A 27,827-nucleotide genomic window follows, 5' to 3' on the forward strand; every position below is an offset into this window, starting at 1 on the left:
GACGAGTTTATGGCGGTTCTTTTGACTCCGCGGTTCCGTAGCCTTGGCAGCCAGAGCCAGCTTCTCGGCCCAGGGCGGAGAGTGTCGAGTTTCGTGAGCCCTAGAGATGTTTTCGGCCGGAAAAGGAGGACAGGTACACCTTCAGATCCTAGCCAAATGTGCACCGAAGAGGGGGGACGGCTGAGGGGAGCGGGCGCTTTGGACTTTGCGCCTCAGGCCTCTGGGGCCCGCACCTTTCCTGGACCCGCCCCTTTCCCGGCCCACCTGCTCTCTCAGTCCCGCTGAGGACGGGCACTGGGCCTTTTCAGAAGCTACTCTCCTTGGGGCGTCCTGGAAAGCGGTGCTTCTCAAACTTTAATATACACACAGATCATTTGGGAACTTTGTTAAAATGCAGTTTGGATTCAAGAGTAGTGTCTGATATTCTGCGTTTCTAATAAGTTCCCAGATGATGCCACTGCTGCTGGTCAGCGGGCTACACTTAGAACAAGGGGTTAAAAGTACTAGATGGCAAGTCCTTGAGCACGAGGACTATTTCTTTAACCTAGCCTACTTGTTCAATGACGCTTAGAGAGGCAGACGGAAAATACCCGTCTCCTCCGCTCAAAGACTCCTAGCTTTATCCACCCCACCCTACCCTAACCCAGTCCCTACTCCCTCCTCAACCTCTCCCCGTTTCCACTCCTTGCCCTCCACGCCCTACTCCTGTCTATGCACTGTCCACAGTGTCTCAGGCCAATAGTTCAAGGACAGACAGACCGACAGCTTCTGTTACAGAAGGCATTTGAAGGTGATAGGCTTTTATTTCTGTCCTAAACATCAGACCATTATGTAAAGTTGGACATCCTGTTTCCAGTTATTCATAGTCAGAGGAAGAAAGAGCTTAAATTCTCAGATTCTAACAAAAACGAAAATCTGGAAACAACATTCTAGATGTTTCAACATATTCCCTTATCTTATTAAAAAAATTTTTAATAAAAATTTACTGGGGTAGAGGGGAATGAGCAGTGATTGCTAACTATGGGTTTCTTTTTTTGTTAATTAATGTTTATTGAAGTATAGTTGCTTTCCAATGTTGTGTTAGTTTCTACTGTACAGCAAAATGAATCAGCTATACATATACATATATCCCCTCTTTTTTGGATTTCCTTCCCATTTAGGTCACCACAGTGCACTAAGTAGAGTTCCCTGTGCTATACACAGAGAGTATGCTATACAGTATACTCTCATTAGTTACCTATTTTATACATAGTATCAAGAGTGTATATGTGTGTATGGGTTTCTTTTTGAAGTGATAAAATGGTCTGGAGCTAGATAATAGAGATAGCTGCACAGCTTTGTGAATGTACCTAAAACCCATTGAATTGTATGCTTTAAAAGGGTGAATTTTGTGGAATATGAATTATATCTCAATTTTAAAATTTTACTGTCTACAATTAATTGAAAAAATTATATATGTACATTATAAAAACTGGAAATATGTATTCTAAAAAGTGAGTATCCTTTCATTACACCTATTTCCTAAAGGTTACTTTGAGGTTTATCCTTCCAGACTTTTCTATTTACATATATTTGTATGTAGGTTGGAAATTCATTTTTACATAACTAGGATGATAGTATATAAATTGTTCTGCCCAACCTCATTGGTTTTTTGTTTTTACTACTTAATGAAATCCTTCCATGCTATAAATGTCATTCTTCCTAATGGCTGCTTAATATCCTATAATAAGGCTATTCCATAATTTACTTAACTATCCCCCAGGCACTGGACATTTTCATTGTTTTCATATTTTCATTATTGCTCACAAACTTTTATTTTTCAAGAAGAACAGCTGGCAGATAAATTGATTAGTTTTTTCAGCTCCTTGCCCTAGATTTCTTTCATGCAATGCTTGTCATTGTTCAAAATGGCAAAAAGAAGAAAGGAAAAGCAGAGTCTGGTGAAGCCACATCTCTGTAATAATCAAGACTCCAATGTGTGTGTACATTCCTTTTAAATGTAGCCTGAAATAATATTCTTCAAGACTAAGTCTAGCTAGTTATTAAGCATGTAACATTAGGATGTATAAATTCACATAGTAGTATATTTCATATCAGTAAAGCAAGTTCCTAGGTTTACTCTGATTTTATTGGCAGATGAACATGTGCAAACTTAGTAAACATATTATAATTTACACAAGATGGAAAGAGAAGAAACTTAAGAAAGGCATTGTTAGCAGATATGCCATACAAAAGCATAAGGTTGCCAAAACAAAAAAACTTACATATTTTTGTGTAATCTAAATTTGTTAGAAACATATGTTTAATTTTTTTTTTTCAGGATGCTCTGGTCCTTTTCAAGCTACTCAGCAATGGGATGGTATTATTCACTCCCTTCAGACTCAAGTGGAAATAAAAAGAAGGAGGCATCATTTACGAACATACAAAGACTGTTTTACTGGTTCTGATGCTGTTGATGTAGTACTAAGTCATCTTATGCAAAATATGTGTCTGAGTAGTAATGATATCTCTCGTCTTAAAGGAGTTCGTCTTTGTCAAGTTCTAATGAACCATAAAGTATTTGAACCAGTAGGAATGAAGCTATTCAAAAATGAAAAGGAATTGGAATTTGAGGATTCAAACAATAGTCTCTACAGGTTTCTAGGGAATAAATCATCTTACATTTTTTGCAAAAGAAAAAAGGATTCTGAGACTGGGTTAAATGATGAAATAAAAGCAAAGGAATCTTTAAGGTTAGTGTTAACCAAGATACTGTAATATATTGTTTTTAGTTGCTGGCAGAACAGTCTTCACTGAGCAAACCTTGAATATTATGCTTTCTGTTTTTTTCAGAAGTCAATAAAAGAAATAGCCATGTAAAAATTAATCTTTTCTGCCTTTGCTCTAAAACTGTTATGGAGGACACGATCACATAAATATTTCAGAATTTGTACCAGGAAAAACTTTATCTTCTCTGATGAATTATATGCTTCCTAATTTTTGAAACATGACTTAGCCAAAGTAGATAAAGCCAAAGTTATGGAAACAAAACTAGAGAAAAAATTTTCTACTCTGCTACAGCAGCCATGATAACCTTAGAATTAACATATATTTTTTTCTATTTATTTACAATCCTAACATCCTCTTCTGGTGATATTCTGTTATTTAATACATTTAGTACTTGTATCTTTTATTGTAAGCTGCCTGACATCCTTTTTGGAAATAGGAAATGTATAAATAAGTTTTAATAAGTAAATTAAAATGCATATTTGAAATTTTGGTCCTGTATGTAATGGAAAAATTCACATATTATTTCTTAACAGACCAGAAGGCAAAGTGATTTCAAATCCTCTAGCACAAAAGGTTGGTGAGGAAAGAATTGAGGAACTTATTGATACAATGAGTGGGACTCTGGCTTTACCTCCAAACATCACAGTTGACAAACCTGTTCTTCCACTTTCAAAAGAAGGTAATTTCAGTTTTCATTATTTTTTTCCGAACTTTGTAAGAAGAGCTGACTTTTTTAAATAGACCTTACTTTTTGGAACAGTTTTAGGTTCACAGAAAAATTGAACAGAAGGTATAGAGAGTTCCCATGTGCCCCCTGCCCCCCACACATACCCAGCCTCCCCCACTGTCAACATCCTGCACTGGAGTGGTTATTTGTTATAATCCATGGACCTACATTGATATATCATTATCACCCAAAGCCCACGATTTACATTAGTGTTCACTCTTGGTGGTGTATATTATGTGGGTTTTGACAATGTATGACTGTATCCACCATTATAGTATCATACAGAATAGTTTCACTGCCCTGAAAATGCTCTGTACTTCACCTGTTCCTCCTTCCCTCCCCGTTACCCCCCTGGCAACCACTGATCTTTTTACTGTCTCCAAGAACTGACTTTTCAAATACAATAGAAGTAGTGTGTTTGGCGTACTGACTCTCTACTCCTCTCCCCGTAAGAGTTTCCTTCTACATAGTGATTGCATCAGACAAGACAGGTGAGGCAATGTAGATCCAATAACATTTAGTTTATTTTTTTACAATGACCATGATCAGATTAACTGGAGGTGCTACAGTCCTTACTACCAGAAAAAAAAAACATGCAAACTCATTACCAGTCCTTATTATTTATAATGCAAGACCATCTTCTTGTGAGCATATCCTTTGCCCATTGTATAAACTCCTCCCAAACATCTCCCTACTCTTTGCCTTTCAGAACAAACTAGCTAGGCTACCTATTGCTCTAATTCTCTTTACCACTTACTTCATCTGCTTGTGGTTTTGTCCTTCTAAGGCAACTTAACAGTTGAAAGAAGAGCCCCATACCCAGGGCAATTAGGAGGGATGCATACACAATTCACTAATGGTTACACGCTTTACTGCATGTGGTCAAACCATGATGGAAGTAAGACAAGCATGATTTGCACACTGGAGGAGCAAAGGTTATCAACAATAACTAGGATAAGTGTGATAAGGGAAATGCACGGTGCCCAAAGAAAGGGTGCAGAGTGAGAAAAGAAGAGGGATTAGAAGAAGACTCCGAGAAAGATGAATATTTAGAGGACAGGCTGAAGAAGAGGAGCCAACAAAAGTTCAGTTTTTACCTATTACAAATGAAAAAGAAAAACTTGTCTCATCATTTTCCCGTGAGGATATAGGGTACCTCTAGAAATTTCTAACTAATAATGGATATAATTTATCTGTAAAGATGCTCATAAAAGTAATTTTCATTTATTGGGCCTTCCTCTGGGCCAGGCAATTTGTTATGCATTTTATATTTATTGTCTGTAATTTAACAATAGCCCTGTAAAGTGAGGGGTAAAACTTCCATTTTATAGTTTGGGAAACTGAGACTCAGAAAGATAAATAAATAAATAAGACATGGTAGGGAAGGAAAGCTGGCGTTCTTATGTACTTTTTTAAACATTTTAATTTTTATCTTTGTTATATATGCACATAATGTAAATCATTCAAATAGTCCTACAGGTTTTGTTACCAAAAAATAATAATTCCCTACCCTTCTCCTCTCACCCATTTCCCCCTCTCCAGAGACAACCATTTACAATACGTATAAATTGTAATTCATGTGTGTTGTAAATGTATCTCACGTCTCAAAACGTCATGCTTATACTGCTACTTCATGCTTTTTCAGTTTTAGGGACATCTAGTAATTTTCTACAACGGAAAACAGGGTTTTAGGTCTCTTCCCTTCCTTGCATCTATCTCCCAAACTCTTTAAATGATACATATACTTTTATATGCTCTGATGAGTAACATATTTAACAAAAAGATGTTAGGTGAAAACAGGAATATCTTTAGTTTTAAGATTATTGTGTTTAGCCAGAAATTTTAAACAGTAAGTCACACAACAATAACTATTAAGTTTTGCTTTTTAAAAAAGGAGTTTTTTGTTTTCTGGTTTTTTTGGCCACACTGTGCATCTTGCAAGATCTTAGTTCCCCCACCAGGGATTGAACCCAGGCCACAGCAGTGAAAGCACCGAGTCCTAACCACTGGACCGCCAAGGAATTCCCTAGAAAAGGAGATTTTATGTTAAAAAAAAAAATCAGCAAAGACTTGGAACCGCTGTTTTACTTTAGACTTAATTTAGTTTAGATTGTTTATTTTATAGACAAGGAAATGGAGACTCAGAGAAGTTAGATAATTTGCCAAGTTTCCACAGTTAACTAATGGCATCAAGATTCAGACCTAGATTTCCATACTTTTACCCAGTGTTTTATCATTATTGTTGCAACAAGGTGTTGTAAATTCTAAAATGGGTACAACTGAAGTTATGTTTAGTTGGTATGTTTGCTCTTTGTTGCAACTGAATGTGTCAGCTTTCAGAACAGAGAAACACAAAAAACTATTTTAGTTGTTCTCTCTAATAAAACATAGTTTTGAGAGAAGTAGTCTTTAATAAATTACTAATAGGAAATCTTTTTATGTTCAAAAGTCTTGAATCTGCTAGGGTAGGTTTTTTGTTTGTTTGATTTTTGTTCTGTAAAAAGGCTTGCAAAAGAGAATTAACTTTAAAATTGGCTGGTTGTTCTTGTATTTAATGAGTTAAAAAAAGTTAACTTTTTTGGAATTTACGTTTTCATACCAAAACTTTTTGGAGAAAGTGCATTTGGAAGTATCTCTAACCTCCAACAAATCAGGCATGAAAGGAGTTTTTGTTGTTGTTATTATCCACTGAAATCTGATACTGCTGTGATCCTCAAGCACAAAAACAACCCCCTCAGATATAAAACTATCTGGTTTTATAAGATTAAATAATTAGGTGGCCAACAAGAAAAATTAAGCCACTTTCTATTTGGAAAAATATGGCTGGTTAAAGGTATGCAGTTGGCAACACACCTATATACATTTCAGCCAAGAAATAAAAGTATGGAGTTTCTCTTTTCTTTTTGAGAAGGGTCATTTCTTAATTCCCACAGAACTGAGAAACCAATTTCACTTGAATTGAGTTGAAAAATCTGCCAGCAGTGGTAAAGCAATGCAGTCCCAGGACTGCAGGCTTTTTGCAAATTTGTATTTGTGTGACAAGTAGAGTTAAGGTGAACCACCTTTGCTGAGATTTATTTTTTACAGATGTTTCTTACTGATAATATAATGACTAATATTTTTGAAATATATGTGTGTTGTTTTAGAAATGTGAGGGGTTCTAAAGGTGCAGAACCTCTCCCTCACCTCACCTCTGTGGGGTAGGTCTCAGGGGAATGCCAATATCAGCTGGAGCAATTCCACTATTGATCTGTTTTACCTGACTTCCAGAAGAATATGTTTGTTCAAAGGTTTCCTCAGCTGAGACAAAGTTTGATTCCTACTGAACACACTGTACTTCTCCCACCAAAACATTTACACACTTAATGAAACTGCCTGTTTACTTGTCTTTATTTCCCACTGAAGTGTGAGGTACTTAGACAGGGACAGTCCTTACGTTGCTCACTGTTGTATCCCTGTTGAATGGCCCAGTGCTTAGCTGTTGGTAGGTTACATTTAGTGGATGAATGGCTCACAGACAGCCTCCTCATTTTATAAATATTTTCTTTTTATTTATGCGTCTATACACATACACTCATATGTACATATATGTGCATGTGCATGCACGTGTGTGTGTGTGTGTGTGTGTGTGTGTGTGTGTGTGTGTGTGTGTGTGTAGGCTATGCTAAATGCTGCTTGGATCGTATGCTCTTCAAATGTAGAGTCTATCCCCTTGGATCCCCTTCATTCAGCACAGTGATCATTGAGTATGAAGTGCTCCATTAAGTTGACGGTGGTGGCTATATGTGTTGCCACAGTATCCTTCTTGAGTCTAATTTCCTCACACAGAGCTAGCTATTCTATTTATCAGCTCTGCACTTGGCTAGTATGTTCTAGACATGCACATTTCTCTGCTCCCTCACCTTCAGGTCTTTGCTCAAATATCATCTTCCCAATGATAATTCCCACACATCTTATTTAAAATTGCAATACTAACCCCCTAATGTAGTCTAATCTCCTTTTTTGCTTAATTTCTCTCCATAAAACTTACTATTAGTTGACATACCATATATTTCACTTTTTGTTTGTTTGTTTATTTATTGCCTGCCTCCCTCTCCCCACTAGAATATAAGCTCCATTAAGGCCAGGATTTTGCCTGCTTTGGTTACCACTATATCCCTGGAACCTAGAACAGTGCCTAATACAAAACAGGTCTCAATAAATATTTGTTGAGTAAATGAATGTTCTATCTTGATGCTATTGCTAAGAATAGTCTTTTTTCCACTTTTGGATGTATTAAAAATATACCTATTCATACTTTTTGGTGACTTGATAAAATTTGCCTTCATCCATTTCATATGTGGCTATCCTTACCTCCTTACATAGGGTGTGGCTGCTGAAGGGCCACTATTTTTATATATGTATCTTTTTCTAGCACCTGGTTCAGAGCTGTGCCCAAAGGTTGGTATCGACAAATGTGGACTGACTGATTAGAGGCTACTTATGATCTCAAGCCTTTACTAAAAGATTGCTAATTTGATTTATTTGGGGCCAATAACTCAGAAGTACTAAACTCAGATGACTTTAGGAGCCAGGCAGATTGGAAAGCAGGTGAGTACTTCATTTTCAAACGTTTAGGAAAAATTGTTGTTTTGCTTGAAATGTGGGGCCCTCTTGGCTATTTTTCTTTTTCCCACTTAAGGAAGAGATATAACTATAGGGAAATTAATTTCTACTGTAACAAAACCAACAGGACAATACCATGAAAATGGTAGCTGACACTCAACTTCACTGTTTGGGATACAGTAGGAAGTGGTCAGGTTTGTGTTGAGCTGGAAATGACATGCCAATGCAAATAGGGTAGCCACTAATTCATATCAGCTAACTTTGGTCAGGCATTAATTCAAGCCCAGTGTCATGAGATTTTAAGATTTTTTTTCTTATTTATTTATTTGTTTGTTTATTTTTGCTGTGTTGGGTCTTCATTGCTGCGCGTGGGCTTTCTCTAGTTGCGGCGAATGGGGGACTACTCTTCCTTGTGGTGCGCAGGCTTCTCATTGCGGTGGCTTCTCTTGTTGCGGAGCACAGGCTCTAGGTGCGCGGGCTTCAGTAGCTGTGGCACAGGGGCTCAGTAGTTGTGGTTCACAGGCTCTAGAGCACAGGCTTCAGTAGTTGTGGTGCACGGGCTTAGTTGCTCCACGGCATGTGGGATCTTCTCAGACCAGGGCTCGAACCCATGTCTCCTGCATTGGCAGGTGGATTCTTAACCACTGTGCCACCAGGGAAGCCCTCTTAAGATATTTTTAAAGAGAAGCTTGAAACCCAGAATTTTATATGAAATCTCCCTTTTTTTTTTTTTTTTTTTTTTTTGCGGTACCCGGGCCTCTCACTGTTGTGGCCTCTCCCGTTGCGGAGCACAGGCTCTGGACGTGCAGGCTCAGCGGCCATGGCTCACGGGCCTAGCCGCTCTGCGGCATGTGGGATCCTCCCGGACCAGGGCACGAACCCGCATCCCCTGCATCAGGAGGCGGACTCTCAACCACTGCGCCACCAGGGAAGCCTGAAATCTCCCATTTTTATACAAGTTAATTCTATTCAAAATACTCTATAACCAAACAAATCATGACTATGGTCCAAATTTAATACGTAGGCTACTGGCAATAAAGTTCCACAAGAGATTTACTGTAGCTGTTGCTTTTGTAATTTTGTTTCATTTGAAGGAAAAACAAAATATTAATGATGATCTGATAATTAGGATAATGAAAAACTTTATTAACTCTTAACATGAATGACCAGAAACCCAAGTTAAAATTAACCTAATACTGTATTTTTATTTAAAAGCAATTTAACTACAATTATCTCTGCTTTGAATAAAATTATAAATAATTAGTAATCTCATTCTCTCCAATCATCAAAATAATTTATAAGCAGGACCAGTAGGTTTTTTTTATATCTGGAATTAACCTATTGATCACCTTAAAAGCTAGATAATATCACTTTATAATTAACATACCAGAAAATAAAATCAATATGGCTCATAATCCTGATGTCTATTTAAAGGTCAATCTTGAAAAGAAAAATTGTAATTTAGCAAATTTAAATTATCCTAACAAATTAATCCATTATATTATTAGGTTTTCTGTTGTATTATTAGAAATGGAAGAATTCTATGATACTGGTTGAATATGTATATGTTATTTATTAGTATGATAGTTATATTATTTTTCTTTCTAAGCTGTGGAAGATGTTTGGAAACAACAAACATTGCTACATATTCTTCAACTGATTCACATTCCATTCTTAGAAAATATTTTGGAGTCTCCAGTTAAAACACAAAATCTCCAATTAAGTAAAGAGGAAGATCTTGTTATCTCAAACACTTGCCTCGACAGAGAGGTTATTCCAAGCTTTTGTCTACTTGAGTGACCATTTTTATTGTCAATGTATAACTAAAATGTTCTTTCACATATTTTGCCCTTGGTATTTTAAGGTGTGAGAACATATTCATATGTATGAGCAGACACCATCATTGATTTAAAAATTAATCACTGTGAATTCTCATTTGATCTAAAATAGAAAGACACTGGTTATGACCTGTGAGATTATTGGAAATCTTAGTGGTTTCATTCATATGAGTTCAGTCATGATTTGTCAGTCATTCTTTCCCTGCACCAGCCCTGAGTATTTTTTCAAAGTTCTGTTATTTCCATTTTATAACCATAAAGTAACAACCATCATGGTTTTTACCATTTTATTTAGTCCTGCTTTAAGAGAATCCTCAGTCTAGTAGGGGAGACATTCATGAAACAAAACATTACAGTCCAATGAAATAAGCCCTATCATAAATCAGTTGCTAGGAACCATAAGTATAAGACCTTGTGTAATGTTGAGATTCCAGCAAAGAGAACTGATATGATGCTTTCTCCCACATGGGCCACAAGAAAAGAACATCAGACTCCAAACCTGAGAACCAGAAAGCTTCAGATCCTACAAAGAGCTTGATGATCAGAGACCTGTGAACCCACTTAGATCGTCAACCATTGTCCTGTTTGCACATGACATGTTTGCTCCTAATTCAACAGGCTGAGAAACACCCAGCAAATGAGTCTTCCCCAGCCCCTGAGTCAGGGAGAATATAGGGACACCAGCAAAGAAACAGGATTTCTTTAGATGCCCCTGCAGGAAACAGACAGCAGCCAGTCCACCTTTATGAGCTTCCAAGTGGAAAGTGTAGGGTCTCTGCAAGAGAAATGCAATCCAACTGTCATTAATTTTTTCATCTGCAACACTAGGAGCTAGAAGATAATAAGTCACACATTAGGCAATATGTTCCATTCAACAGGGGTTGGTGTGGGTAGGGAGAAAAAAGGAAATGGAAGGGGAAAGAGAAGAGGAGGGAAGAAGGAAAGATATTTGAGGATCACCGAGAATTCATAGAATATATCACTCAGGAACCCCCTCCTAGGAAAATATTTGAGGAAAGATTTTAATCTGACTACAAAGAAATAACCAGAACCCCAAGATGGAGACAGATGAAGAGGAAAGGAAATATTGGTAGGCAATGAACTTTGGTCTGTGCGCTCTCACTATTTTCTCTTCTCCCTAATTTTGTACCCACATATGTGCATGCATACAAACACACATGTACACACAACATATTCAAAGTTGATATGGTAAGACTGTGAGAATGTACAAAATATAAGTGCTAAATAAGATATCAAAAAAAGAAGGACATAGTATTAAGGGAAATTATAATAAATACTAACCTATCTCAGCAAAACCTGGGGGTGGGGAAGGTGGAGGAGAAGGGGGAATTAAAGGCCTCCAAAATCATCACTGAAGGGAGGGAGGAGTGAAAGGATCCCAAGTTGCTTATCTTATTGAGGTCGGGAGATAAAAAAGGGGAAAACAGTGTGTGGTGGGATAAACAGTGCATCTTAATGAGGGAAATATTTGGTATCTTATTTTCAAATAATGATAGAACCATATGCACCTAATCATCAGAGTGGGAAAGGGGAGAGGAAACACCAGTGGAATGGAACAGTACGGGTGAACTCCTCTGAACAAAATTTAGCAAAGTTAGAAACAAAAAATGAAAAGGTGGCCCACAAATATTTTAATTCCTTGAAAGTAAAGGTACAGAAAGGTGTGGTGGTATTTGGTGAGGAGAAAAGTTATTCCCTCTCATTTACTCCTTCAGTCATCCAGCAAAAATTATTAAAAAGATTCTCAAAACTAGTTTCTTCTTTAGATTTGGTTAATTATAAACTAGATTTTATTGTTTTATCAAACAATGTTTTAGGCAGTTAAATGGAAACGTTAACCATTGATTTATTTTACTTTGTTTTTTACCTCCAGGATTGATAACTGGCTTAATGCAGCAATTGAATGCTTGGAATATTTCCCAAGACCAGTTAATAGTTACTGTCAGCGAGCAGTTAGTTCAAAACAGAAATGAAGAGACAAGATTGAATACACAGAAGAAGTTACTCTTTGATATTATAATCAAGAGAGAGATTGCTTATTAACTGATGAGTATTTTGATATTCATTCAGGAATTATTGAACTTTTAGGTAAGAGATGTTTAAACTTCAGTTTTTTTGCATAATCATTTTTAATAATACAAGTTGCAGAAGATTTTATGTATTATATGAGTATTACATTTTAATATTTTTCTTCTATGATGTCAAAGTACTTCATGGAGTCGTTTTTCAATTCACTTGGCTGCCATGTAAATTGTACTATCAAATGTAATACTGTAGTATAGCAATTAGATCTAAGGTAATTCTATCACAGGGACATTCTAAGAAAACTTTTGATATAGTACTAGAGGATTAAAGAACTAAGGTATCTGGAAATATTGTATTAATTAGATGACCTTTTAGCAAAATAAAAATTGAGTGACACATCATGTCTCTTTTTTAGCTTTGTAGGTGGCCATATAATTTCATGTTAAAAACAAATTACTGTTTGACAATGCTGGATATAATTATGCAGTTGTTTGGCATATTATGTAGATAATTTCCTGTGTGTTTGAAATATTTCCTAATAAAAACTTTCAAGTGTGAAAAAGAATCTGCAAACCAAATACAGTATCATAGCATTTTAATTGACTGCTACATACTATAATCTCTGGGTGTTTTTTGTCCCTTGCTTTGTCTTCTTTGTAACCCATGTAACAGAAAATGAGAAAAGAACAGAAGCACTTGAAGCAACACAACTATATCTAAGATTGTTGTTGCCCAACGTTAGAGAAGAATTATGATGGCTACTCACTTTTATGGCGATTGCATCAGAACCCAATGCCTACAAATTACAAAAACAGGTGAAAAATTGCAATAACAGTTTTACAATCTTCTGCTATTTTTTTTAATAAAAATAATTCAAGTTAATGTTACTCTTTCTGTTTACAGTTTGATAACAAAACGGTGGACCTGAAAACTCTTGCCAAAGCAGTTTTGCAATCCAAATCATTATTAAGAGTACGGGCAGAACAACTACTCTTCTTTCTACTGGAGTTCCACTCTGAGCTCTTCAAGGTATCTGGCATTTTGCCTGGGCACATTTATTACTAAGCTACTTGTGTCAGACAAAAGGCAAATCATTCACTTAATAAATAATTTACTGAGTACCTATAATGTGCAATCCCCACACCCACTAAAAGAAGAAAGCAGAATTAAAACAGTGTTGATATTTGCAAGTATATTGATTAATTTCTTCAACTTATTTCTCTGTGCCAGACACTGTTTTAGGTGCTTGGAATACATTAGCAAACAAAACACAAGAATGCAGGCCCGGGCCTCCCTGGTGGCGCAAGTGGTTGAGAGTCCGCCTGCCGATGCAGGGGATACGGGTTCGTGCCCCGGTCTGGGAGGATCCCATATGCCGCAGAGCGGCTGGGCCCGTGAGCCATGGCCGCTGAGCCTGCGCGTCCGGAGCCTGCGCGTCCGGAGCCTGTGCTCCGCAACGGGGGAGGCCAAAACAGTGAGAGGCCCGCATACCGCAAAAAAAAAAAAAAAAAGAATGCAGGCCCTTGGGCTTCCCTGGTGGCGCAGTGGTTAAGAGTCCGCCTGCCGATGCAGGGGACACGGGTTCATGCCCCGGTCCGGGAAGATCCCACATGCCGTGGAGCAGCTGGGCCCGTGAGCCATGGCCGCTGAGCCTGCGCGTCCGGAGCCTGTGCGCCGCAATGGGAGAGGCCACAACAATGAGAGGCCCGCATATCGCAAAAAAAAAAAAAAAAAAAAAATGCAGGCCCTTGAGGAGCTTATATCCAAGTGAGGGACAAAGACAGTAAAAAGAAATACAATAAATCATCATCCTATAGTTTGCTAGAAGGCAATAAATGCAATAGAAAAAAAAAGCAGTTTTAGGGGATTTGGGGATGGCAGGGTGGGGGTTAGTAGGAGCTTACAGTATTAAACAGCATGGCCAAGGTTGGGCTCACTGAGAAAATGAGATTTGAGCAGAGACTGGAATGGGGAGGAGTGAACCAAATGGCCATGATGGTGGGGGTAAGTGGCTTGAGGCAGAGAAAATGGTTCCTAGAGCAGAGGCCTTGAAGGTGATGCATGCCTGGGTGCTGAGGAACAGCAAGGAAGTGGTGAGCAGGTGGGACAGTATTGTGAGGTGAGGTGAGAGATATGGGGGCCCATGTAGGCCATTGGAGAGACTTTGCTTCTCCTTGGAATAAAATGGGGAATCATGAAAGGTTTTGATCACAGTGGTGGCCTCATTTGACCGATATTTATGAAAATAACTCAGGATTTTGTGTTGAAAACAGACTATAGAGGGGCAAAGGTAGAAGCAGGAGAACCTTTTAGGAGGCTGTTGTAATAATCTGAGCAAGAGATATGATGACTTGAAACAGAGGAGTAGCAAGTAAGTTAGTAAGACATTGTCAGATTGTTGATATATTTTGAAATGTCTTAGAAAACGATTATTTTTTAGCCTCACTAGTATATTTTAATACCAGACAGTGTTACTTTTAGTGGCATTATTTCTCCAAAGCCTCAATAAAGAATTGTTCCCTTCTTAATTTTTTTGTGTAAAAAATTTATCTCATGTCATTAGAAACATATGGGTTTGAATTTTGTAGCAGTTCTGTCAATATTAGCTGAAGTTACTTATCCATTATTTTAGAGAAAAAGTTGGTACTAAGTGTATACAGTAGAAGCAGTCCCCCATTTATGAATTTTGAATGAAATGTATTCTAAAAGCTCATTTAAAAGTCAGTTGTTAAGACCCGTATATATGCTGTCTACAAGAGACCCACTTCAGAGCTAGGGACACATACAGACTGAAAGTGAGGGGATGGAAAAAGATACTCCATGCAAATGGAAATCAAAAGAAAGCTGGAGTAGCAATTCTCATACCACACAAAATAGACTTTGAAATAAAGACTATTACAAGAGACAAAGAAGGACACTACATAATGATCAAGGGATCAATCCAAGAAGAAGATATAACAATTGTAAATATTTATGCACCCAATGTAGCAGCACCTCAATACACAAAGCAAATGCTAACAGCCATAAAAGGGTAAATCGACAGTAACACAACCATAGTAGGGGATGTTAACACCCCACTTTCACCCATGGACAGATCGTCCAAAATGAGAATAAATAAGGAAACACAGCTTTAAATGATACATTAAACAAAATGGACTTAATTGATATTTATAGGACATTCCATCCAAAAACAACAGAATACACTTTCTTCTCAAGTGCTCATGGAACATTCTCCAGGATAGGTCATATCTTGGGTCACAAATCCAGCCCTGGTAAATTTAAGAAAATTGAAATAGTATCAAGTACCTTTTCCAACCACAACACAATGAGACTAGATATCAATTACAGGAAAAAATCTGTAAAAAATACAAACACACGGAGGATAAACAATACACTACTAAATAACCAATATATCACTGAAGAAATCAAAGAGGGAATCAAAAATACCTAGAAACAAAGGACAATGAAAACATTGTGACCCAAAACCTCTGGGATGCAGCAATAGCCGCTCTAAGAGGGAAGTTTATAGCAATACAATCCTACCTCAAGAAACAAGAAAAACTCAGATTAACAACCTAACCTTACACTGAAAGCAATTAGAGAAAGAAGAACAAAAAAACCCCAAAGTCAGCAGAAGGAAAGAAATAAAGATCAGATTAGAAATAAATGAAAAAGAAATGAAAGAAACGATAACAAAGATCAGTAAAATTAAAGCTAGTTCTTTGAGAAGATAAACAAAATTGATAAACCATTAGCCAGACTCATCAAGAAAAAAAGGGAGAAGACTCAAATCAATAGAATTAGAAATGACAAAGGAGAAGTAACAACTGACTGCAGAAATACAAAGGATCATGAGAGATTACTACAAGCAACTATATGCCAATAAAATGGACAACCTGGAAGAAATGGACAAATTCTTAGGAAACCACAACCTTCAGAGAGTGAACCAGGAAGAAGTAGAAAATATAAACAGACCAATCACAAGCACTGAAATTGAGACTGTGATTAAAAATCTTCCAACAAACAAAAGTCCAGGATCAGATGGCTTCACAGGCAAATTCTATCAAACATTTAGAGAAGAGCTAACACCCATCCTTCTCAAACTCTTCCAAAACATTGGAGAGAAAGGAACACTCCCAAACTCATTCTATGAGGCCACCATCACCCTGATACCAAAACCAGACAAAGATGTCACAAAAAAAGAAAACTACAGGCCAATATTACTGATGAACATAGATGCAAAAATCCTCAACAAAATACTAGCAAACAGAATCCAACAGCACATAAAAAGGATCATCCACCATGATCAAGTGGGGTTTATCCCAGAAATGCAGGGATTCTTCAATATATGCAAATCAATCAATGTGATACACCATATTAACAAACTGAAGGAGAAAAAACATATGATCATCTCAATAGATGCAGAAAAAAGCTTTCGACAAAATTCAACACCCATTTATGATGAAAACCCTCCAGAAAGTGGGCATAGAGGGAACTTACCTCAACATAATAAAAGCCATATATGACAAACCCACAGCCAACATCATTCTTAATGGTGAAAAACAAACCATTTCCACTAAGATCAGGAACAAGACAAGTTTGCCCACTCTCACCACTCTTATTCAACCTAGTTTTGGAAGTTCTAGCCACGGCAATCAGAGAAGAAAAAGAAATAAAAGGAATCCAAATCGGAAAAGAAGAAGTAAAGCTGTCACTGTTTGCAGATGACATGACACTATAAATAGAGAATCCTAAAGATGCTACCAGAAAACAACTAGAGCTAATCAATGAATCTGGTAAAGTAGCAGGATACAAAATGAATGCACAGAAATCTCTTGCATTCCTATACACTAATGATGAAAAATCTGAAAGAGAAATTAAGGAAACACTCCCATTTACCACTGCAACAAAAAGAATAAAATACCTGGGAATAAACCTACCTAAGGAGACAAAAGACCTGTATGCAGAAAAGTGTAAGACGCTGTTGAAAGAAATTAAAGATGATACAAACAGATGGAGAGATATAGCATGTTCTTGGATTGGAAGAATCAACATTGTGAAAATGACTATACTACCCAAAGCAATCCACAGATTCAGTGCAATCCCTATCAAACTACCAATGGCATTTTTCACAGAACTAGAATAAAATGTTTCACAATTTGTTTGGAAACACAAAGACCCCAAATAGCCAAAGCAATCTTGAGAAAGAAAAACGGAGCTGGAGGAATCAGTCTCCCAGACTTCAGACTATACTACAAAGCTAAGTAATCAAGACAGTATGATACTGGCACAAAAACAGAAATATAGATCCATGGAACAGGACAGAAAGCCCAGAGATAAACCCACACACATATGGTCAACTAATCTATGACAAAGGAGGCAAGAATATATAATGGAGAAAAGACAGGCTCTTCAATAAGTGGTGTTGGGAAAACTGGACAGCTACATGTACAAGAATGAAATTAGAACACTCCCTAACACCATACACAAAAATAAACTCAAAATGGATTAAAGACCTAAGTGTAAGACCGGACACTATAAAACTCTTAGAGGAAAACGTAGGCAGAACACTCTTATGACATAAGTCAAAGCAAGATCCTTTTTGACCCACGTCTTAGAGAAATGGAAGTAAAAACAAAAATAAACAAATGGGACCTAATGAAACTTCAAAGCTTTTGCACAGCAAAGGAAACCATAAACAAGACGAAAAGACAGCCCTCAGAATGGGAGAAAATATTTGCCAACGAAGCAACTGACAAAGGGTTAATCTTCAAAATATACAAGCAGCTTATGCAGCTCAATATCAAAAAAACAAACAACCCAATCCAAAAGACCTAAATCCAGAAGACCTAAATAGACATTTCTTCAAAGAAGTTATACAGATTGCCAACAGACACATGAAAGGATGCTCAACATCACTAATCATTACAGAAATGCAAATCAAAACTACAATGAGGTATCACCTCACACCAGTCAGAATGGCCATCATCAAAAAATCTAGAAACAATAAATGCTGGAGAGGGTGTGGAGAAAAGGGAACACTCTTGCACTGCTGGTGGGAATGTAAATTGATACAGCCACTATGGAGGTTCCTTAAAAAACTAAAAATAGAACTACCACAGGACACAGCAATCCCACTACTAGGCATATACCCTGAGAAAACCATAATTCAAAAAGAGTCATGTACCACAATATTCATTGCAGCTCTATTTACAATAGCCAGGATATGGAAGCAACCTGAGTGTCCATCAACAGATGAATGGATAAAAAAGATGTGGCAGGGCCTCCCTGGTGGCGCAAGTGGTTAAGAGTCCGCCTGCCGATGCAGGGGATACGGGTTCGTGCCCCGGTCTGGGAGGATCCCATATGCCGCGGAGCGGCTGGGCCTGTGAGCCATGGCCGCTGGGCCTGCGCATCCGGAGCCTGTGCTCCGCAACGGGAGAGGCCACAACAGTGAGAGGCCCACATACCGCAAAAAGAAAAAAAAAAAAGATGTGGCACATATATACAATGGAATATTACTCAGCCATAAAAAGAAACGAAATTGAGTTATTTGTAGTGAGGTGGATGGACCTAGAGTCTGTCATACAGAATGAAGTAAGTCAGAAAGAGAAAAACAAATACCGTATGCTAACACATATACATGGAATCTTAAAAAAAAAAAGTTCTGAAGAACCTAGGGGCAGGATAGGGATTAATATGCAGACATAGATAATAGACTTGAGGATACGGGGAGGGGGAAGGGTAAGCTGGGATGAAGTGAGAGAGTGGCATGGACATATACACACTACCAAATGTAGAACAGAAGCTAGTGGGATGCAGCCGCATAGCACAGGGAGATCAGCTTGGTGCTTTGTGATCACCTAGAGGTGTGGGATAGGGAGGGTGGGAGGGCGATGCAAGAGGGAGGAGATATGGGGATGTATGTACACATATAGCTGATTCACTTTGTTAAACAGTAGACACTAACACACCATTGTAAAGCAGTTATACTCCCATAAAGATGTTTAAAAAAAAAGTTAGTTAGTCTGCACCTAGTTTTTCATCAAAAAATATAATAAATGGAGAATAGGGCCCAGGTTACATAAATGTTTAATTCTACAGTCACTAAACCAAAATCCATGTTTATAGCTTACTTGTGAAATGGGTCCCAGATTCCAACCAGGAATTTAGAATGAACATTTTCTCTACCCTCCTCTTCCTTACCACTTAGCCTCTCCACTTTCTTCTTTCTCACCCTGCCTCCTCCTCTAGGTAAATGAATTCTCCTCTTTCCTACATATGGTTGAGAAGTTAGAAAGGATTTTTTCATTTTTTACCTCCCCTCATGTCAGAACTAGCAGTGTCGTAAAGAAACATACTGGTTCAAATATTGTGGCAGGACACAAAGGGAGAAAAGGAACTTGATGTGGGCTGGAGGAAGTGGGGGTATGGGATTCAGGAAGCAGGGAGAAGGGGCTCCAATGACTGGTTTCTGGAGATTAGGGAATGAAGTATTTCAGGGAGATTGAGATGTGGGTATTTATAATAGGGGATCTTTAGCATGCCTAGCTTTTTCCTGTTACAGGGCTTTACCTGTGTTGTCTACTGTATGTCTGGAACATTTTCTCCCAATTCTTTTTATGGCTCACTCCTTCACATCATTTCAGGCCTCTGCTCAAAATGATACCCTCTCAGTAAGACAAAAGCTTTCTCTTACTGAGATAGCTACCCATCTTCTTCATTCTAGCTTCTTATCCTGCTTTATGCTCTCCTAATGGCAGTTATCATTACCTGAAACTATATTATGTATTTGCTAATTTTTTTAAATTGTCTTTTCTCTCACATGAGAATGTAAATTCTGTGAGTTCAGACTAGATCTGCTTATTCATCACCTAGAACTGTCCTGGAACATAGAAATTATTTACTAAATTTTTGTTGAATGACAGGATGAATTAATGGGGATGGTTTCATGTTCATAAATTTTCAGGACAACAGAAGCTAATGGAAAGGTACCCTGGGGCTCAAGATGAAAGAACTATGTGGCTATGAGGTTCAACATTGGTAGGTCTAGGGGGTGACCTCTGTAACAATATTAGCTGAGGAATTATTTCCCCCAGATACATGTTATAATCTGGGATTTCTTTTGTATGACCAAAACTGGAAAAGGAGTATTTATCCATTTTAAGAGAATGATATTATTATGTATTTTAGAGCTACTATTTACATATGGATCATGTAATTACAATGTAAGATTATTTAGACCAGTGCTGTTATGGAAGTACAAATAATTTTTATTATTATAAGAGAACATTGCACTAATGATTGGTTAATCTAGTTTCAGATATACTACATATGTGGGAGTAAAATATAGAATTTTAAGAATTCTAAAAAAGAATTTCAAGTATTTATACCCTTTATAATTCAGAGGCCTTCTGCTACCCGCCCCCTCTCCCCATCTGCAATCCTCTTCCCCTATGCATTGGTCAAAAATATTGAAGTTTTTTTTTTTTCTATATTGGATTACTTGCTAGAAAAAAATTCATATTAAAAATTTGAAAATATTTGTAGACACCGGTTACTTTATTGGATCTGGTTAGTAAGAAACTTAAGAAGCTTCTACATGGAGAAGATCCAGATGCTATATCAGGTATTGATTCAGTCTTATTCTTTCTTTATCATTAAGTGACTGTTATAGCCACATAAGTTGGAAAGGAGCCAAGTGTGAGTATGTAATAAATATATAATGCTATAAAAGGTGGTTACATTAAGGTTATTTTTTAATATCTCCAGAGCAAGTTCTTCTCTAGTTGTTTTTGGAAGCTCTTTGTTTGATTACCTTTCTTCTAAAAAGGTAAACACTTACTATATCTCATTGCTGCTCCAGGTCTCACCTTCCCCTCACTTATTACCCACCTGCCTGCTTCCTTGCTCCTGTGCACACTGTTTTTCTTTCTCCTGTTTTTCATTCTCTCTCTCTTTCCCTCCTCTTTTCTAGGAAATGACAATGTTTTTATAGAGTAGGAGCTTAAACCCTTCCCCCTACCCAGTTGAAAAGGCTTCATGATTCTTTTTACTCCATGTCTTTTGGCAATTGATCTGATTCCTTAATTTTTAATTTCTTTAAACCATAAAATACTTAAAATTCAAATTTCCTAAGATTGTCATGTGAGAGACAAAATAAAGTGATAGGTATAACTTTGGGTGCTAGGGCCAAATTGCCTGGGCAAATTATTTAACCTCTTTGTGCCTCACCTTCCTCATCTCCAAAATGAGAATAATAGTATCTACCTCGTAGTTGTTAAATATTTAGAATTTATATTAATAATATAATATTGGGGGCTTCCCTGGTGGCACAGTAGTTAAGGATCCACCTGCCAATGCAGGGGACGTGGGTGTGAGCCCTGGCCTGGGAAGATCCCATATGCCATGGATCAACTAAGCCCATGCGCCACAGCTACTGAGCCTGCACTCTAGAGCCTGCGAGCCGCGACTACTGAAGCCGTGCACCTAGAGCCCGTGCTCTGCAACAAGAGAAGCCACCGCAATGAGAAGCCCATGCACCACGACGAAGATTAGCCCCCGCTCGCCGCAACTAGAGAAAGCCCGCACGCAGCAACAAAGATCCAACTCAGACAAAAATAAATAAATAAATTTATATATAAAAAATAAACTCAAAATGAGAGGAGAAGAATACGGTGAATTTCATAATTTAAAAAATAATAAGGGGCTTCCCTGATGGCACAGTGGTTGAGAGTTCGCCTGCCGATGCAGGGGGCACGGGTTCATGCCCTGGTCCGGGAAGATCCCACATACCGCCGAGCGGCTAGGCCTGTGAGCCATGGCCGCTGAGCTTGTGCATCCAGAGCCTGTGCTCCACAATGGAAGAGGCCACAACAGTGAGAGGCCCGCGTACCGCAAAAATAAATAAATAAATAAATAAATAAATAATATAACATAGTTATAAATCATAGATGCTATATTTAAATTGTATTCTTATTATTTAAATATTAAGTACTATTGATGTTTAATATTAATTGACACTAATATTAAACCCTACTCTGTGTCAGACTGTGCTGAGCACTAACATGTGTTTATGAAATTATTCTACACAATAACCTATTATGTAGGCATTATTATTACCCCATTCTATAGGTAAGAACTGAAACTTAGATTAAGTAACTTGACCAACTAGAAATGTAGGTAACATTTCTTCCTTAAAAAAAAAGTTTTCTAAGGCATTACTAATTTCTAGAAAAATATTCATAGAGTAGGGCATACATTTATTTGCCAGGATTATTTGGAATTTCTCAGCTAATAGATGCCATTTCCTCCCATTCCCTTCTTTGAACATAGGGTATATGGCCACAGGTCTGTTGCCACATGCATCCTGTCTGTTTGATGCTGTTAAACAGAAATACTACCGAAGTATTCTGAACCTAACATCTGGAATCTTTTTAGATTAATTAGATCTCATCTGACTAATTTCAAGATAAACTTCATTTGGCTGCCATACTATATTAGCTTTTCACATTCAATTTTTCATTAGTTTTGGCTTTGAGGAAAATTGAGGAATTGTAGGCATTTTAATATTTATTTCCATCCAACATTTATTCAACAATATGCTTTAAAGGGAGATAATGAATATAAGTGCTTTGCATTGTGCCGTGTGCTATAAGCACTTGGGAAGTGAAGAGTTATCTGATAATATTTTTCCCTAAATAGCTTAACTCTCATCTCTTCTTGAAGTTTATCCCTTATTCAGTAAAATTGTCAGATTGTATCAGTATAAAACTTAATTGAATTTTTTAATTGCTTCTATGTTTTGTGTTGTATGCTCTTTTCTGCATACTTGAATTGATTACTTGAAATTCATGTCTTGATTTAAAATGTTCCTGATATCAAATATTCATCCATCCATCCATTCAATTATTCACTAAACATTTTGAAGATCTACTCTGTGCCAGACTTTGTATAGCACCACAAAATACAAGATGTATAAGATAATGCCCCTGCTTGCAATAAGTTTATGTTCCATGTTAAAAGCAACTGGCACTTAGTAGTTACAGATATCAATACATAGTTGTTGAATAAATTAATTTAGTGAAAGAACTGATGTATGAGAGAGACAACCATTTATAAATCAATCATAATAAAATATAAGAGGGATATGTTCAAGCCAGAGGAGGTTATAGAAGACTAGAGGAGGAGGATTACCTGACCTAGTTTGAGGGCATCAGGCTAGGCTTGTGGAGGAGATGATACCTAGTAGGAGTCTTAAAGAATTAGATGCAAGCTAAACCAGAGGAGTGGAGAAGGGGGAGATACTCTGGACAGGAGGAACATTGTGAGCAAAAATAGGTACGGGCTAGAAATTACAGCTGAGCGGTGGCAGGAACTGAAACTAGAGAAATAGATGTCAGATCTTGAAGGGCCTCATTTAGCAGCCAAGGAATTCACTAGGTAGCTGGGGAGGCATTTTTTATTTTTTAAAAAGTGATATGGCTAGATTTATATTTTAGATAGTGCTTAGCAGCAGTTTGGAGAATCGGTTGGCCAGGGGGACTGGAAGCAGAGTTCTTAGTTAGGAGACTACTACAATGGTCCAAGTGAGAAATCATGTAGGCATGTACTGTAGCAGAGACAAGAGGGGTGGAGAGGAGGGGACAGGTTTGAGAAATATTTAGGAGGTAAATTGGCAACACTTGATTGCATCTGGGGGTCCGAGAGAAAGGGGACTCAGATAATTCTCAAGTTTTCAGGTGAGGTGACTGCCACCAATTCAGACAGAAAAACAGAGGAGAGGAACATGTGTAGGGAAATGATTGAATCTGTTTTGACCTTTTGATTTAAGATATGTGTGGGACATTCTGGTTGATATTTTCAGCAGAGCAGCTGGATGTGCAATTTTGAAGTTCAGGGGAAAGATATGAACTAAAACTAAATATCTGGGAGTATGTGGAAATTGAGGTCATTTAGAGTATGTTGAGCAATATAAGAGGTCCAGGATAAAACATTAAAGGACACTAATCATCAAGGGGTGCGTAAAGAGGAACCTATGACTGAGACAGAGAAGGAATGTTAGAAGGGGAATGAGGTGAAGTCGTCCTCGTAAAGCCAAGGAAATGTAACATTTTAAAGAGGAGGATTGCATGTGGCAGCAGATCAGGACTACTCCGGACTCTCTGGAGCCAATTAGTGAGAGCTGATTTAGTAGCTTGAGAGGCAAAAGCCAGGTTGCAAGTGGGATGAAAAGGAATGAATGGGTGAGAGATTAAGAGTGGATCTATGATAAGAAGGGAAGAGAGAAGCTGGGAATAACTGGGGCGATGCTAAATCAAGCCGGAGATTTGAGCATAATGACCCGCTGAGAGGACAAAAGAGATTACTGATGGAGCCAGGCCCTGGAGGAGGTAGGAGGAAATGTCTTCAAGGGCACAGGACCGAGGGTTTGCCTCGAACAGGGGAGGGGTATGAAGAGTAAAGTTGATAGTGTGTATGGATATAAATAAATGTGTAGGTCCAAGGTAGAAAGTTGAAGGAGATCATTAAATGATGAATCCATTTTCCTTGACAAAGTAGGAGGAGGAGACCCTATTGTCTGAGGAGTTGTAGGGGGACCATTGAATGGATGACATGAGAAAAAGGGAATAGTTTGAAATAGGGAATGGGAAAAGCAGTTGAGAAAAGACAAATAAATGGACTGATGAGTAATTCTGAGGATCCAGATGAAGTAGATTATAAATTTTAGTGATGCCAATTTGGACAGTAATTTTCTCAGCAGCACTTATTTACTTGAATGTTCAAGTGTAAAAGGTGGATTCAAGCATTGATTAAGGGCTGAAATTTTGCTTTGTCAGGTGTTGCAGAAAGATTGGAGTGCAAGAAAATTGAGGACACAAATTAGTGAGAAAGTGGTTCAGATGATCAGATATGTGTCTGACTCTGGATGGGAAAAAAGAGATGATGAACAAAGAAAAATGGCACATCGCTCTGAGATTGACGAGAGTTGTGACAGAGCTAAAGGCAGTATGGCATAGTATAGGGATCCCAAACCCTGGGAGTGGGACAATCCCAGGTTCATATCCTAGCTCAGCCATGTGGTCCAAGCTTCTGTTTCTTTATCAATAAGGCAGGGCTGATAATAATAATACCTGCACACTTACACCTTAGAACATTGAAGATATAATGAGAAAAAGTACAAAAAGTTTGACACATGGTAAGCACTCATTGTAAGCTATTTTTTAAATATATAAATTTATTTATTTTACTTTTGGCTGTGTTGGGTCTTCGTTGCTGTGCGCAGTCTTTCTCTAGTTGTGGTGAGCAGGGGCTACTTTTTGTTGCGGTGCGCGGGCTTCTCATTGCTGTGGCTCCTCTTGTTGCGGAGCACGGGCTCTAGGCGCCCAGGCTTCAGTAGTTGTGGCTCGCAGGTCCTAGAGCGCAGGCTCAGTAGTTGTGGCTCGCGGGCTTCGTTGCTCCGCAGCATGTGGGATCTTCCCGGACCAGGGCTCAAATCCGTGTCCCCTGCATCGGCAGATGGATTCTTAACCACTGTGCCACCAGGGAAGTCCCGTAAGTTATTATTGTATTATTATTTGAAGGACAGTAGATTCTGAATAGAGAGTTAGGTGTAGGATTTTAAGTTTTCAGAGGCAGTGTAATTCCAGGTGTCACGATAGGTGTGTTTAAGTGAAGCTGTGTTTATAGTGAAAATAGGCAAACCCCCTAATATTAATGGGCTTTAAGATTTCAAAGGTTACCCTGATTGAGAGTTGCTTTGGTGTGGAGGTTTGCTTTGCTCTGGAGGCTAAGGCGTCCCCATCTATAGATCAGCGTAGGGAGAGGCTTGGTTGATTGGTTGACTGTACATGCTAAGACAGCTCACAGAGCAGTGAAAAAACACTGCTCATGTTCATGAAATTCTTTGTCCATGTTTTGCATATGCTTCTGATAGGGCTCAGGACACACTACCCCAAAATATGGCACCTGACATATTGAATATTTTAAGCTGAAAGAGCTTGAGAAAATGCAGAAGCAGGAGGATCACTCTGACCTACTTCCCCCTTGTCCTTCCTCCCTGAAACTGGCCATAAAACCCTCATATGAGAGATGCCCTCCTTATACCCAGAGGAAAGGAGTATCCTTATCTCCAAAGACAAAGGGAGGCCAAGAAGAATCTAAACAAACAGGGCTTGCTAAGTTTTCCCCAGTTTATTACGATTACATCATTCTCCTTAACCTGTCACGTTTCTCAAGGAATGTGCGCTCTTCAGCAAACTGGCATAAAAGTACATAGGTCCGGGGCTTTCCTGGTGGTGCAGTGGTTGAGAGTCCGCCCGCCGATGCAGGGGACATCGGTTCGTGCCCCGGTCCGGGAAGATCCCACATGCCACGGAGCGGCTAGGCCCGTGAGCCACGGCCGCTGAGCCTGCGCGTCCGGAGCCTGTGCTCCGCAATGGGAGAGGCCACAACAGTGAGAGGCCCATGTACCGCAAAAAAAAAAAAAAAAAAAAAAGTACATAGGTCTGTTTCTTTGAGTCTTCATTTCCTTATGAAGGCTCTTATGTCACATAAAACTTACATTAAATACATTTGTATGCTTTTCTCCTGTTAATCTGTGTTTGTCAATTTACTTCTCAGACCCAGCCAAGGACTGTAAGAAGGTCAAGGAAAACTTTTTTCTCCCCTTCACCTCCAATTTGTTTGCCATTTCACTTAAATTCCTGTGTATTCCACTTGAAACTAGGGTAATAGTTCCTTGGTTTTCCTACTTCATGGATTTATTTTGGAAATCAAATAAAATAATGTTTGCAAAATATGACAGTGTATGTTTTGCTAAAGAATATTACTCTGAAGCAAAGAGAATATGAGCATAAGTAATGTTATCTACCACATTTTGGGGGGAAAAAGTCCAGGATAAGGCCAGTTTGGATAAGTACATTTTCATGGTTTTCTTTTTTCTTTTTGCGATATGCGGGCCTCTCACTGTTGTGGCCTCTCCCGTTGCAGAGCACAGGCTCCGGACGTGCAGGCTCAGCGGCCATGGCTCACGGGCCCAGCTGCTCTGCGGCATGTGGGATCTTCCCGGGCCAGGGCACGAACCCGTGTCCCCTGCATCGGCAGGCGGACTCTCAACCACTGTGCCACCAGGGAAGCCCCCATGTTTTTCTTTTTTTAACTTGCTTTTCCAATTGTACTTTTTTTTTTTTAGGTTTCACAATTTGCCAATGCTTGACATACAAGGAGTTTGAAAAACAAAAGGAAAGGACTAGCCAATATCCTCACCAGTTGGCTCTTGAGATTAATAGTAACCCCAGCATCTCTTTGCAACGAAAAAAGAAATTAATTAAGGAATTTCAAAAACACCATCCAGAAGCTTTGCATTAACATTTCTGGGAGAAGAAATTATAATTTGTCAATATAAAGAACTCCTCTGGTGGTTTTCTCAAATTGCCATACTTACACTTCAGAGATAGGATAGCCTCTAAGCATTGTAAGTGTAATCATGCTTAAAATATGTGGGGACTTCCCTGGTGGCTCAGTGGTTAAGAATCTGCCTGCCAGTGCAGGGGACATGGGTTCGAGCCCTTGTCTGGGAAGATCCCACATCCTGCGGAGCAACTAAGCCCATGTGCCACAACTGCTGAGCCCGCATGCCACAACTACTGAAGCCCGTGCACCTAGAGCTCGTGCTCCACAACAAGAGAAGCGACTGCAATGAGAAGCCCATGCACGGCAATGAAGAGTAGCCCCCGCTTGCCGCAACTAGAGAAAGCCTGCGCACAGCAACGAAGACCCAACGCAGCCAAAAATAAATAAATAAATAAATTTAAAAAATATATGTTAAGGAAGATGGTCAA

At 38.5% G+C, this 27,827-nt stretch overlaps 1 protein-coding gene across 1 annotated transcript; it reads left to right on the forward strand.

The window, feature by feature from the left end:
- On the forward strand, positions 1 to 27,354 carry DEPDC4 (DEP domain containing 4). Its single transcript, XM_060113056.1, is given in 12 exon segments — positions 1 to 133; positions 2,321 to 2,732; positions 3,303 to 3,457; positions 3,952 to 3,987; positions 9,720 to 9,897; positions 11,834 to 11,882; positions 11,884 to 11,977; positions 11,980 to 12,048; positions 12,658 to 12,800; positions 12,889 to 13,014; positions 20,536 to 20,614; positions 27,179 to 27,354. Coding segments are annotated over 12 exon segments (1,641 nt in total). The 5' UTR covers positions 1 to 9.
- Positions 27,355 to 27,827: the final 473 nt, after the last annotated feature.

This window comes from Mesoplodon densirostris, chromosome 11 (genome assembly GCF_025265405.1).
Source record: "Mesoplodon densirostris isolate mMesDen1 chromosome 11, mMesDen1 primary haplotype, whole genome shotgun sequence".
NCBI lineage: Eukaryota > Metazoa > Chordata > Mammalia > Artiodactyla > Ziphiidae > Mesoplodon > Mesoplodon densirostris.